The 14663-nt window shown below is 47.7% G+C and overlaps 1 protein-coding gene across 2 annotated transcripts in view; it reads left to right on the top strand.

Annotated features, from left to right (window-relative positions):
- The window catches only part of tbkbp1 (TBK1 binding protein 1), a 153569-nt gene that overhangs the window by 27442 nt on the left and 111464 nt on the right, over positions 1-14663 (top strand). For both annotated transcript variants that reach the window (XM_078224125.1, XM_078224124.1), the window contains 3 exons: positions 4432-4582; positions 8643-8848; positions 10452-10507. In XM_078224125.1, coding sequence (XP_078080251.1) covers positions 4432-4582; positions 8643-8848; positions 10452-10507 — 413 coding nt within the window. The remainder of the gene's footprint in view (positions 1-4431; positions 4583-8642; positions 8849-10451; positions 10508-14663) is intronic.

Here is a 14663-nt window from a genome sequence, read left to right as displayed (position 1 = left end):
TGGACACTAAGGGGCAATTTAACATGGCCAATCCATCTAACTCACACATCTTTGGACTGTGGGAGGTAACCCCAGAGCACCTGGAGGAAACCCACATAAGACACAGGAAGAACATGCAATCTCCACTGTAAGGATTCTATGATTCAATGCCCCTCTGAGGTTGCTAATGACAGTGTTTGGAATCAAGCTATCATGGCATGGTTACAGCACAGAAGGTGGCCATTTGGCCCCTTGTTTCCATGCTGGCTCTCTGCCAGAGCAACTCAGCCGCAGGCTCCAGGCCAATCCTGGAGTGTTGGCAACTCCAATGACCAATAAGAAGGCCCATCACCATCTTCTTAAAGAAATAAATGTGGTCTTTTCCAACCATCAGGAAAGGCTGCCTCAGGATAAATAGTGATTTGATTTGATTTATTATTGTCACATGTATTGGGATACAGTGAAAAGTATTGTTTCTTGCGCGTGATACAGACAAAGCATACCATTCATAGAGAAGGAAAGGAGAGAGTGCAGAATGTGGTGTTACAGTCATTGCTAGGATGGCGAGAAAGATCAACTTAATGCGAGATAGGTCCATTCAAAAGTGATGGCAGCAGCAGGGAAGAAGCTGTAGCTGCATTTCACAATGTGCGGAACGAGCTGGAAAGTAGATAGCAGGAAGTCGATATAGGTTCACAAGATACTGGAGCAGAATTAGGCCATTCGGCCCATCGAGTCTGCTCCCCTATTTGATCATGGTTGATATGCTCCTCATCCCCATTTTCCTGCCTACTCCCCATAACCCTTCAACCCATTACCAATTAAAAATCTATCTAACTCCTCCTTAAATTTACTCACTGTCCCACTGCACTCTGGGGTAGCGAATTCCACAGATTCACAACCCTTTGGGAGAAGTAGTATTTCCTCAACTCTGTTTTAAATTTGCTCTCCCTTATCCTAAGATTATGACCTCTCGTCCCAGAATGCCCCACAAGAGGAAGCATCCGCTCCACTTCTACTTTATCCATACCTTTTATCATCTTGTATACCTCAATTTGTTCTCCCCTCGTTCTTCTAAATTCCAGAGAGTATCGGCCTAAACTGTTCAGTCTCTCTTCATACGACAAACCCCTCATTCCTGGAATCAATCTAGTGAACCTTCTCTGAACTGCCTCCAAACCCACTACATCTTTCCTCAAATAAGGGCACCAAAACTGTGCACAATACTCCAGGTGCGGCCTCACCAATGCCTTGTATAGCTACATACATAGAAACCCTACAGTTCAGAGGGGAGCCATTCGGCCCATCAAGTCTGCACTGACAACAATCCCACCCAGACCCCACCCCGGTAACCCCACATATCTACCCCACTAGTCCCTCTAATCTACGCATCTTGGGACACTCAGGGGCAATTTAGCATGGCCAATGCACCTAACCCGCACATCTTTGGACTGTAAGAGGAAACCGGAGCACCCGGAGGAAACCCATGCAGACACGGGGAGAACGTGCAAACTCCACACAGGCAGTCACGCGAGGTCGGAATTGAACCCGGGTTCCTGGCGCTGTGAGGCAGCAGTGCTAACCACTGTAGAATCATAGAATCATAGATGTGTACAGTGCAGAAGGAGACCATTTGGCCCATCGAGCCTGCACTGACCACAATCCCACCCAGGCCCTATCTCTGCCACCATGCTGCCCCTCATTGCAACAATGCTTCCTTACTGTTATATTTTATTCCTTTAGCTATAAATACCAACATTTCATTTTTATTATGACAAAATTAGATAGATAAGAGAGGAATGCAGATTAATATTTTAGGTCCAAGAGGTGGAACAATTTAAGCTTTTCCTGTTTTTAAAAAAAAAAATTCAATTTGCTTTCTGACCCCCACAGCTTTTCCTTTTGGCTTCGATCCACAAGAGAAGCATTCATGAGAATTCTTTTCTTCTCTCGTCGTTCTATTTTTAGCAGCTAATGCTGGAGGGGCTTTGGGAGGAATTGTTTCAGAGCATCAAGCGTACATCGTGTGAGCCAAGCGCAGGCTGGGATTGCAAGCTAACGTGTTTTAAAGATTAAACCCCGCCACTTCTGGCTCTTCCCCATCAGAGGAACTGATGTCAGGCGACCCAGAGGCAGGAGAACAGGAACCTCGCAGAACGGGTTTAGAAATGGCTCGGACATTGCTCCTCACGTTAAAGTGATTTTGCTTTTTTTTTGGCACATTACAGCTCCCCACAGGGTCTTTTGGATGGCTGCCCTGCATTAAGGATTTGTGAATGCCTTGACGGTGCTCTGGCTGGAGCTACCAGCAGTGATTTCCTTTGAGACTACGCAGCATATGGTGCAGGGAGAGAGCTAAAAATGGCAGGGCGGTGGAAAGTAAAAGGGTCACAGTCTCCGAGGAACATCTGCGGATCAGTTGGCAGCACGTGCACCTCTGACTCCCTCGGTTTTCCAGTCCCACTCCAGGGCCAGAACACAATAATCAAAGCAGACACTCCAGGGCCGTACTGAGGGAGCACTGCACTGTCAGAGGTGCTGTCTTTTGGATGAGACTTTAAACCAAGTCCCCATCTGCCCGCTGTGGTGGATGTAAATGGTCCCGTGGCAGTATTTCAGGCAGGTGCAGGGAAGTTATTTCTGGTGCCCTGGCCAATATTTATCCCATCACGAAGATACAAATGATCTGGTCATTATCACTTTGTTCTTTGTAAGAAATTGCTGTCTGTAAATTCGCTGCTGTGTTTCCTACATGACAACAGTAACTGCACTTCAAAATGGATTTTATTGGCTGTCAAGCGTCCACTGGCCATGAAAGGTGCTAGATAAATGCAAGTCTTTATCTCCCCCTTTTTAAGATACAGCTTTGTCTTAGTAAAGAGGATATGCTTTCTTTCCAATAGTCCAACTTCAACAAAAGGCACGTTGCGCCTTTTAGAGCACAGTCTGCATTCCCATGACTGCAGAATGAGTAAGCAGAAAGTACTTGCATTAATATAGCACCTTTAACTGCATCCCAGAGTGTTTTACAACCAACAAATTACTTTGAAAGTGCAGTCGCTGTTGTGATGTAACAAACGCAGCAGCCAATCTCTGCACAGTAAGATCCCACAAGTCATTGTTGTAATATAAGAAATGCAGCAACCAATTTCTGTACAGTAAGATCCCACAAGTCATTGTTGTAATGTGTTAGGGTGCTGGACCAGAACCTCAGGTTATATTTGGATGCCAACAATTTTTCTATTTTTGCATAAGTGGGAGGAAAGGATGCTTCCAGGAATGATTCCACTGACAAATTAGGGATCTTTTATAGTAAAACAAACTTTATTTGATAACAGTTTAAATATAGCTCTAACAAATGAAGCAGCTTAACCATTAACAGTTGAACAATATTTAGAAATGAAAGGAGTCAATTTTAATTTCTAACTTATCACTGTTCCAGTTCCAAATGAACAACATTCCTCTCAGAGGTAAAATTCCACTTTAAATACAGTTAACAACCATAAATCTACTTGCTATATATTGTGCTAACAGTCTTGAAGCTTTCAGAGAGAAAATGAGTTTTAGAGCAGTTTGCAGATCTCTGTCCTCAGCAGACTCCCAGCTAGAATGGCAACTCTTTATCTCTCCTTTTTTAAGCTACAACTTTGTCTCAGTAAAAAGGATATGGTTTCTTCGCAATAGCCTAACGAAAGGCACGTTGCGCCTTTTAGAGCACAGTCTGCATTCCCATGACTGCAGTGAGTAAACAGAAAGTACTTACATTAATATAGCACCTTTAACTGCATCCCAGAGTGGTTTACAACCAACAAATTACTTTGAAAGTGCAGTCACTGTTGTGATGTAACAAACACAGCAGCCAATTTCTGCACAGATAGACCCCACACGTCATTGTTGTAATGTAGCAAATGCAAAATGGTGCTTAATCCAGTCATAATTCCGACATTGAGCGATGCATGAGTTAGACAATTAGCTCACACTTTCCTTGCCGAGAACCTATTTTTCCTGAAATGGGTTGTGAGCCTGGGGCAAGTCATTCCACAGCAAGCTGACCAGGTGTCTCTGCCACTCCAGCTCCCCACCACAGGCACATTGGAAGGATTTACAGGTTGAACATCAAGCTACCTGACTGCATTACGAACACACCTTCCATGTCCATCAAGCCTTGCGCTGGAATTCTCCAGTCTCACACATGCCGCTGCAAACAATAACAGAGAATTTGGCGCTCAGCCAAATCTTCATTCGTAGCAGCGGGACTGGAGAATCCCAGCCGCGGGCGAGGTCAGAGAATTCCAGCCTTGGAGTGGGACTTGAACCCCGATTCTCGCGGCTTGGAGGCAGGGACACCGTCCATAGCGCCGCTCAGCTAAGAAGCCAGCATCTTCACTCGAGACAATTGTTTCACTGTCGCTGACCCGCAACTTTATTTTTCTCCCCCCCCCCCCCCCGCAGACAGTCCTGGCTGAAGATCACGTCTCCACGATTCAGAGTCTGGAACAGGCGCTGAGGCTGCGGGACAGCTCAGTTCAGATACTCAACGACCAGCTCCAGGCAAAGGATGAGCAGATTATCCAGCTGAGCCCTAGCCGTGGATGCCGTTACGGTATTGTGCCTTCGTCCGTCCATTCACAGGGCCACCTTGTACATAAAGCAATGGGTTCCAGGGAGGTGATAGACACGTGTGAGGAACAATGTTCATTACAAAACAGCCTATGTCAAAAGACAGCAAAACACTAACAGGCAGAGCTCAGGTGCTTTATATAGAGTCATAGAGATTTACAGCATGGGAACAGACCCTTCAGCCCAACTTGTCCATGCCACCCTATTTTTTAAACCCCTAAGCTAATTCCAATTGCCTGCATTTGGCCCATATCCCTCTATATCCATCTTACCCATGTAACTGTTAAAACACTTTTTAAAAGACAAAATTGTACCCGCCTCTACTACTACCTCTGGCAGCTTGTTTCAGACACTCACCACCCTCTGTGTGAAAAAATCGCCCCTCTGGACACTTTTGTATCTCACCCCTCTCACCCTAAACCAATGTTGTCTAGTTTTAGACTCCCCTACCTTTGGGAAAATATATTGACTATCTACCTTGTCTATGCCCCTCATTATTTTATAGACCTCTATAAGGTCACCCCTCAGCCTCCTACGCTCCAGAGAAAAAACTCCCAGTCTATCCAGCCTCTCCTTATAACTCAAACCATGAAGTCTTGGTAGCATCCTAGTAAATCTTTTCTGCACTCTTTCGAGTTTAATAATATCCTTTCTATAATAGGGTGACCAGAACTGTACCCAGTATTCCAAGTGTGGCTTGAAGGGGAAACAGATGGGGCCTCTTCTATTGTAAAGAGAAAGTCTTAATAGAGGTCTTTAAAATTGTGAAAGGTTTTGATAGCGTAGACACAGAGGGTGGGATTCTCTGGCCGCTCATGCCTGATCCGCTTCAGTGCCTGAAGGCCTGGCTGAGTGCCAAATTCCCCATGCTGGCTGGCAGGTGACGGGCCATGAACAGCTGGAGAATTCCAGCCAGGGTGTTTGCATTTATGTGGGGCAGAGCAAAACTAGAGGTCATCATTACAAGATGCTAATGGTACGTGGGTAGAATTCTCGTACAACATTTCAAAGCGTCTTGTTGGGGCGATTCAGTTTGCAATCCAACCACACTTGCAATAGTTTTTGGAGCCTGGGGGAGATTCTCACTGAATTCTGCCACACTGAGTGGGGACTTGAAGACGCCGGCAAGGCTGGATCCTTAGGGAACGGGGCATTGTTTTTAAAAGGCCACCCCAATCTCAAAGTTAAGTTGAAGAACCCCCTTCCCCCTCACCACGGCCATTGCAACCCCTGCCCCCCTCTCCCCCGCAGACATGGGGAACACCCCCAACCTTCAACCCCAAAGAGGCAATCTCACCCCCAACACTAAATATCCGGGTCGCCCTCCCCTGGCACTACGTAGGCATGAGGGGGCCTCAGCTGCTGCCCCCCCCCCCCCCACCTTGCCAGCATCGGGGTATGCTCCCCACCCCATGGAGTGATTGATACCCCACTATGGGGTCACCTAAGGCTCTGCCCTTTCAGGGACTCCCCTTCAGGCCTCGACTCCTTCAGGCACCAACCTCAGCACCCCCTCCTTCAGGCGCCCCCTTCAGTCCCTGTACCCTCGGGCACCTCCTTCAGACCATACCCTTTGCCAGTGCCACCCTGGCTGTGCCAAACTCCAAGCTGGCAGTGCCTGGAGAATCTGGCTTCAAACCGACAGAACATATTTAAATGAGGATTTAAATATGCTAATCTGGTTCACGCGCAGTGAATCCCAAAGATGTTTCTCGGCAGTGCAACGTGCACTATGGCCGCTCCCCCGCGAAACCCCATGCGCTCTGTGTATGAGCCTGCGGGGTCGCACTCCATTGTCTGGACACACACGTGAAGGGCGTTGTTTAATTAAGTACTTTGAGTAAATATAAGTTGGTGATGGCTGGGGCACTGGGTGAGTGGGAGGAGAGCTGTGAGACTGAACAAGGGCAATAAACTCTCTGGAGAAAGGAAAACTCTGTGTCTTGGTTTGAACCTCACCCTGTTGACCTAAGATAGTCACCAAGAAATCCAGTAGGGAATTGAGAAGAAAGCTCGTTCTCCAGAGTGTGGAACTTGCTATGACAGGGAGTAGTTAAAAACAGAAAGACTTGCATTTATGAAGTGCTTTTCATGACCACTGGACATCTCAAAGTGCTTCACAGCCAATGAAAGCTTCTGAAGCGTAGCCACTGTCTTATTGTAGGAGCAGCCAAATTGTGCACAGCAAGCTCCCACAAACAGCTGCGTGATTGCCACCAGATAATCTGTTTGTGTGTGTGATGCTGATTGGCCAGGACACAGCGGTGATAACTCCCCTACTCTTCTTCAAAAGAGAGCCGTGAGGATTCTTTATATTCACCCGGGCACCTGTTTAATGTCTCATCTGAATGTTGGCACCTTTGACAGTGTAGCACTCCCACTGTACTACACTGGACAGTTAGCCTTGGTCATAGAATCTTGGAAACCCTACAGTGCAGAAGGAGGCCATTCAGCCCTTCGGGTCTGCACCGACTCTCCAACAGAGCATCTCACTCAGGTCCACCCTCTGCCCTATCCCCGTAACCCCTCGCTAATCCCCCTAACCTACACACCTTTGGACACTAAGGGGAAATTTAGCATGACTAATCCCCCTAACCTACATACCTTTTGATAGTAAGGGGCAATTTAAAATGGCTAATCCACCTTGCCCGCATATCTCTGGACTGTGGGGGGGAAACCGGAGCACCCAGAGGAAACCCACGCAGACATGGGGAAAATGTGCAGACTCCGCACAGACAGTCACCCAAGGCTGGAATTGAACCCGGGCCCCTGGCGCTGTGAGGCAGCAGTGCTAACCACTGTGCCACCGTGATACCCCTCATAGTTGAGTTGTATGGTATCGAGGTATTTAAGGGGAAATTGCTCAGCATGTATAGATTATACTGATGGAGTGAAATGGGGAGGATTGGGAGTGATACGCAAACGCTAGCATGGATTGAATGGCCTGTTGCTAGACCTTATACTCTTATGTGTTGTTATATTGGTATATTAACCAATGATCCCAGATGCCTTGGAACAAACACCAGGACATGGCATGCTACATTCTAATTAACCTCCTTAACATCATTCCTAAATTGTGATGCCCAGAATTGAACATATTAATCTGAAATAGGAACAGAAAATGCCGGATACACTCAGCAGCATCTGTGGAGCTAGAAATAGAATTCAATGATATTTGGTAGAGCTAAAATAATTTATACTTCTTTTCTTTATTCATTCATGGGGTGTGGGCATCGCTGGGCAAGACCAGCATTTATTGCCGATCCCCAATTGCTCTTGAAATTGAGTGGCTTGCACGGCCATTTCAGAGGGCAGTTAAGGGTCAGTCACATTGCTGTGGATCTGAAGTCACATGTAGGCCAAACTGGGTGAACATTTCCTTCCCTAAAGGACATGTCAATAGTTAAAGACTATTGACATGTCTTTAACGTGTCAATAGGATTCCATTGGCATTGGGTGGCACAGTGGTCAGCACTGCTGCATCACAGCTCCAGGGACCCGGGTTCAATTCCAGCCTTGGGTGGCTGTGTGGAGTTTGTACGTTCTCCCCATGGGTTTCCTCTGGGTGCTCCAGTTTCCTCCCACAGTTCAAAGATGGGTGGGTTAGGTGGATTGGCCATGCTAAATTGCCCCTTACTGTCAGGGGGAAATAGTGGAGTTAAGGGTATAGGGCCTGGATGGGATTGTTGTTGGTACAGGCTCGATGGTCCGAATGGTCTTCTTCTGCACTGTAGGGATTCTATGATTCACTTCTACAACTGGTGTAGAATAGGACTATCAATAGAATTCACAAGACCATTGCTGCCTTTAGCTTTTTGGTAACTTTCTTTAAAGGTTTGGAGATTTGGGGCGGGATTTTCCGGCCGCGCTCATCCCAAGACTGGAAAATCCTGCCCAAGATCAACGGACCTTTGCATGGTCCGTGTCCCGCCCGCTACGATTCCCGACACGGGCGGGACGGTAAAATTCTGCCCTTGGTGTTTATCGATTGTGTGTTTGATGTGCATTAAATCTTGACCATGTTCCCTTGTGTTGTGCTGCAGGACTGGAGAGTCCCAGGCGACAGCAGAACTGCAGGGCGGAGCATCCGCAGCTGGATGAACTGGAAGTTCAGAGGTTGCAGGAGGAGGTTGATGAACTCCGAAGGAAGCTGCATAGTTGCCAGTGGCGGGAGAGGCAATACAAAGAGGAGTGTGACCGCCTACAGTCCCAGCTAAGCCAGCAGAGCTTACAGGAAAGCTGCACACAGGTCAGTGGAGAAGAGCAAGACCCCTTTTTAAAAAGTGACCGGAGATGTTCTCCCAGTGAAAAGCTGAGTCAGAAACCAGGGTGGCTGGAGAGCAAATTCCAGTGCGCTAAGTTAGCACTGTCATCAGATCTAACAGTGCAGGCAGCCTGAGGGATCACAGCCTCCTCACTGGATGGACAATATGACAGCATAATGTGGAGATGCCGGCGTTGGACTTGGATGGGCACAGTAAGAAGTCTCACAACAACAGGTTAAAGTCCAACAGGGTTACTTGGAATCACAAGCTTTCGGACCGCTGATCCTTCATCAGGTGACTCACTCGTGATTCCAAATAAACCTGTTGGACTTTAACCTGGTGTTACGAGACTTCTTAATATGACAGCATGCTGGGCGACACAGTGGTCAGCATTGCCGCCTCACAGCTCCAGGGACCCGGGTTCGATTCTGGGCCTTGGGTGCCTGTTTGTGTGGAGTTTGCACATTCTCCCCGTGTCTGCATGGGTTTCCTCCGGATGCTCCGGTTTCCTCCCACAGTCCGAAAATGTGCAGGTTCGGTGGATTGGCCATGCTAAGTTGCCCATTCGTGTCCCAAGATGTGTAAGTTTGGTGGATTAGCCGCGGTAAATGTGTGGGGTTGTGGGGATAGGGCGGGGAAAGGAAAACAGAAAATGCTGGAAAATATCAGCAGGTCTGACAGCATCTGCCGGGAAAGAATAGAGCCAATGCTTCGAGTCTGGATGACGCTTCGTCAGAGCTGACGGGTGGGGGGGAAGGACCTCTGTCAGAGAGAGTCGGTGCAGACTCGATGGGCCAAATGGCCTCTTTCTGTAATGTCGGAATTCTATGGTTCTATGAATAGGGATACCTGATATTACTAATTCCCATTATAAATGTAGACGTCGATATTTTTAATACAGTACATTGATACGGATATAGTGACATAAACTAAATGTGCATTATGTTGCTGCACTGTCCTTCTCTCCATGGATCAATGCGCAGAATTTAAAATTTGAAGTTAATCAGTTTATTGACGACGATGTCCTTCTCAAAGTGCTGTTTCTCAGCTCCTTCGGTGCTTTTTTGCTAGACCCCTATGAGTGGCACGGTGGTTAGCACTGCTGCCTCACAGCGCCAGGGACCCGGGTTCGATTCCAGCCTCGGGTCACTGCCTGTGTGGAGTTTGCACATTCTCCCCGTGTCTGCTTCCTCAGGGTGCTCCAGTTTCCTCCCACAGTCCAAAGATGTGCGGGTTAGGTTGATTGGCCGTGCTAAATTGACCCTTAGTGTCAGGGGGATTAGCGAGGGTAAATATGTGGAGTTATGAGGATAGGGCCTGGGTGGGATTGTGGTCAGTGCAGACTCGATGGGCCGAATGGCCTTGTTCTGTGCTGTAGGGATTCTATGAGCCACCTAACAATGAACAGTTTAAACAGGAGCAGCACCGGCCCATGTCTAAAACTCCTTGCTGTGTTGGTCAGGCACAGCAAAGGAAGGGAGAGGAATAGATCAAAGGAAGAGTGATAAATTAATCTGACTTTTTTCCCCCTCATCATTTGGTTGTTTCACTTTTCATTGCCTGCTCTCCCCCATCTCCCCTCCCCAGGAGCTGACCCGTGACCCACACGACATGGAGTGGATAAAGAATACAGAAGAAGACCAGTAAGTGTTTAATCAGAGTCCTTCTCCTCTCTGACCTGCTTTTCCTAATTCCTTTAATGTTCCCCCTGGGCTGTCCTTTTCAAAACAATATTCATTCATTCGCAAGGCCGGCATTTATTAACCACGAGATGATGCCCAGTGCTGTGACAGAGGTGTTGGGTCGCAGTCTGGTGCCTTACGCAACAGTGTTCATTCACCATAAGGAACTCTTCACTTGTAGGCAATAAAATAAAACTAAACTTACTCCAATTTATAAATCAAAGAAAAAGGTTTAATCAAGAAACTTCATTACTCTAACACAGGAGGCCTCATCCTGGGCCATTCCAAGCTCTCCCCAATTCCCAACAGATTCTTATTTATACTGAGTCAACTGGTCAGCTGACCTTTTTGTCATTGGTTACATAGTTTACTGAGTCAGCTGACCCTTACAGCTTGTTGCCATTGGTCACACTATAACAGATCCGATGTTATCATTGGTTACATTCTAACAAACTGGTCTGGACAGTAAGTTGCAGAGGGGCTATTGAACCAGGGGGGGCATCACAGCCTAGCCTGTTCCCGATGAAGGGGAATTGATGTCTCTAGACTGACCCAGTGGTGACATTTTTAAATTAAATTCAATCTCAGGCTGAGGGCTTCCCTGGCATTTGTTAGCCAACCCTGCCTATCAGCAAACAAAAGAGAAAATGCTGGAAAATCTCAGCAGGTCTGGCAGCATCTGGAAGGAGAGAAAAGAGCTGACGTTTCGACACTAGATGGTCCTTTGTCAAAGCTTTGCTTGCGATGAGTTTTTTGCACAAAGCACAGGGATTCACTCTCACACTCGGATAACTACGCTAGGGGGGGGGGGGAAAGACTTGCATTTACATAGCCCCTTCTATGATCTGAGGATATCTCAAATTGCTTTACAGTCAATTAAATATCTGTTGAAGTTATAGTCAAAAGCTTGCCAAAGCTTTGACAAAGGGTCACCTGGACTCGAAACGTCAGCTCTTTCCTCTCCTCACAGATGCTGCCAGACCTGCTGAGATTTTCCAGCATTTTCTCTGTTGGTTTCAGATTCCAGCATCCGCAGCAGGAATTTGCTTTTATCCTGCTTATCAGCACCTCATCCAGACTCTCCTCAGAGGGAAGTTAAAATTCAGGGAAAAGCCCTCAGTGGGGGATAGCACCGGAGCCAATCTTTAGTCAGGGTTGAATTTTACAGGTGGAAGCTGTGAGGGGGTGTTTACCGCTTGCTCTCACCACCCCCCCCCAAAGAAGAAATATCATTCCCAAGCTGACTGACGTTAACAAAGGTCTTCCCTCCCCCACCACCCCCCTTACAGGCTGCACTCTGGACCAGTAAGTAGGTGAGTGTGGGACTTGCACCCTTGGCGGGAGGGACGGAATTAGCCTTGGTGTGGGACAGGAGTCAGATAGCAGCCAGACTGGGAAAGGACATGGAGGTTTTCTGTGCTAAAGCATATTACTGAACAAATTGGGTTTTTAATGACAATCCAACAAACTGCCTGGTCACTCGTTACAGACGGCAGGCTGTTCATTTTCTCTGTTTTTAAGCTGTCGTAGCAGAATTTGAACTCATGATTCTGAGGATCCCCCAACGAAATTGCTGACTTTTTGCGTAGCTCGCTGACCTCACCATGGAGTGGGGGGGGGAGGGGGGAGGGTTAACCTTTGACAGGGCTGGAAGATTCCGCCGGCGGGGAGGGTTGGAATATCCCAGATGATGGACACTGGACAGCGGACCCTGGCTGACTTTTGTTTCATTTGTACCCTGACCAAGCCATCCAGAGCTAACTGGCACTGAGAGAGTGGATCGAGGGGGCCTGGACACCAAAAACTGGCAATTCCACCGTTGACCGCTATGCCAGCCGCTGTTTGAGGACCCCCCCCGGCCAGTCAGGCATATTTCCATGTGAATTCTGGGATGTATAATTTTCCAAATGTTTTTCTCAGAAGTGCTACGCACGCCCTTCAGCCTTCACTTGTGCATTTCCCACTGCTGAATGTCTCCTCCGCACACGGAAATCAAATTGAACATGGAGATGTTCCAGTGGGTAACGAGACAAGAGGAGGGTGTTAAGGCGCGCACGGTGGCACAGTGCTTAGCGTTGCTGCCTCACAGCGCCAGGGACCCGGGTTCGATTCCGGCCTTGGGTCACTGTCTGTGCGGAGTCTGCATGTTCTCCCCGTGTCTGCGTGGGTTTCCTCGGGGTGCTCCGGTTTCCTCCGACACTCCAAAGATGTGCGGGTTAGGTTGATTGGCCGTGCTAAATTGACCCCAGTGTCAGGGGGATCAGCAGGGTCGATATGCGGGGTTATGGGAATAGGGCCTGGGTGGGATTGTGGTCGGTGCAGACGCAATGGGCCGAATGGCCTCCTTCTGCGCTGTCGAGATTCTATGTATTTCTGGGTCAAGAGAGCCGGGATGTTCTGCCCCACCTGGGCGCTGTGTATGTCGGGCAGTTTGATGAGGTGCCTGTGGAGGGGAGACTGGGAGAATAAGCAGTCAGATCACTTGTGCAGGACCCCCACTGCTGCATGCTTATCATTAGCATTCTCAGTAGTGCTCGCTCTCTAGATCGCAATGTTCTATGGGATGAACTCATCAGCAACCACCCACTCAGAATCTCGAGTGTTTCAGAGCTCTGCGGCACTCTGTAAGGACATCTGGAAACACTCCTTTCCTTCACCTCATCAGCACTGCCTTCCCTTTCTCCCTCATGGGTTTGCCCAGCTTCTCCACAAAGGCATTTACATTATCCTGCTTAACTTCTCTGTATGGTAGCGACTTCCACCTTTTCAACGGTGTCTGTATAAAAAAGTTTCTCCTGAATCCCTTATTTCATTGATTAATTAATTACTGTTTTATATCAACGGCCTCCTGGTTTTACTCTCACCTCCGGTTCTGTGTTTAACTTGCCAAACCCTTTCAGAACTTTGAAGATCTCTATTCCATCACCCTCCAGCCTTCCCTTTCCCAGTGGAAACAGCCCCAGCCTGTTCAGTTTTTCCCGAATGCTGCCACCTCTCAATTCTGGTAACACCTCTGCAAATTTGCAAATTGCTTTTCACTCCCCCCTGTATCGATATCCTCTCTGCAATACAGAGACCTGAATTGTTCACGTGAGCTCTCAGTAATACAATGTGTGGAGTCTGCACGTTCTCCCCATGTCTGCGTGGGTTTCCTCCGGGTGCTCCAGTTTCCTCCCACAGTCCAAAGATGTGCAGGTTGGGTGGATTGGCCATGCTGAATTGCCCCCTAGTGTCCCAAGGTGTGTAGGTTAGGATTAGTAGGGTAGATTTCTGGGGTTACGGAAAAAGGGCCTGGGTGGGATTCTCTATCGGAGAGTTGGTGCAGACTTCTGCACTGTAGGGATTCTGTGAAATGTACTTGATGAACAGAAGGTTGAAATTCTATCTTTAGAATGTAGTGTGATTGGAGCTTATATTGGGCAGGAAACCACCAAACCCAATTGGCTGGATTCCCTGATGTGCACTTTTAGAACACATTTCAGCCCGGGGCGGCACGGTGGCACAGTGGTTAGCACTGCTGCCTCACAGCGCCAGGGACACAGGTTCGATTCCCAGCTCGGGTCACTGTCTGTGTGGAGTCTGCACGTTCTCCCCGTGTCTGCGTGGGTTTTCTCCACGTACCCTGGTTTCCTCCCACAGTCCGAAAGATGTGCTGGTTAGGTGCGTTGGCCGTGCTAAATTCTCCCTCAGTGTAGCCGAACAGGCGCTGGAGAGTGGCAATTAGGGGATTTTTCACAGTAATTCCATTGCAGTGTTAATGTAAGCCTACTTGTGACCAATAAATAAACTTGAACATCAAAGCCCAACATTGACATTACAATCCCTCCCCCTTCTATTGGTTACTCTTTACGTCCATAAATAGTGATATTTGAGTCTGTAAGTTTCAGTTCAGTAAAGGAGACACAAATTCTGCTTCTTCATAAACTACCTTTATTTCTTTGATCCAACTCCACATACAATTCTCCATCAACACCCAGTGCCACCTGTAGCCCCTTTATATATCAGTGACTTCTATTGAATAATTGTCATCAAATTAAGACTTAATTGGAAGGTCTGTTAACCCATTCCTGACAATGTAGGAAGACGGGATACACAGACACAATTATTTAAATTGTCG

This window comes from Mustelus asterias, chromosome 11, assembly GCF_964213995.1.
Source record: "Mustelus asterias chromosome 11, sMusAst1.hap1.1, whole genome shotgun sequence".
NCBI lineage: Eukaryota > Metazoa > Chordata > Chondrichthyes > Carcharhiniformes > Triakidae > Mustelus > Mustelus asterias.
The sequence above is the reverse complement of the archived record's forward strand: the minus strand, read 5'-3'. Positions and strand labels throughout refer to the sequence as shown.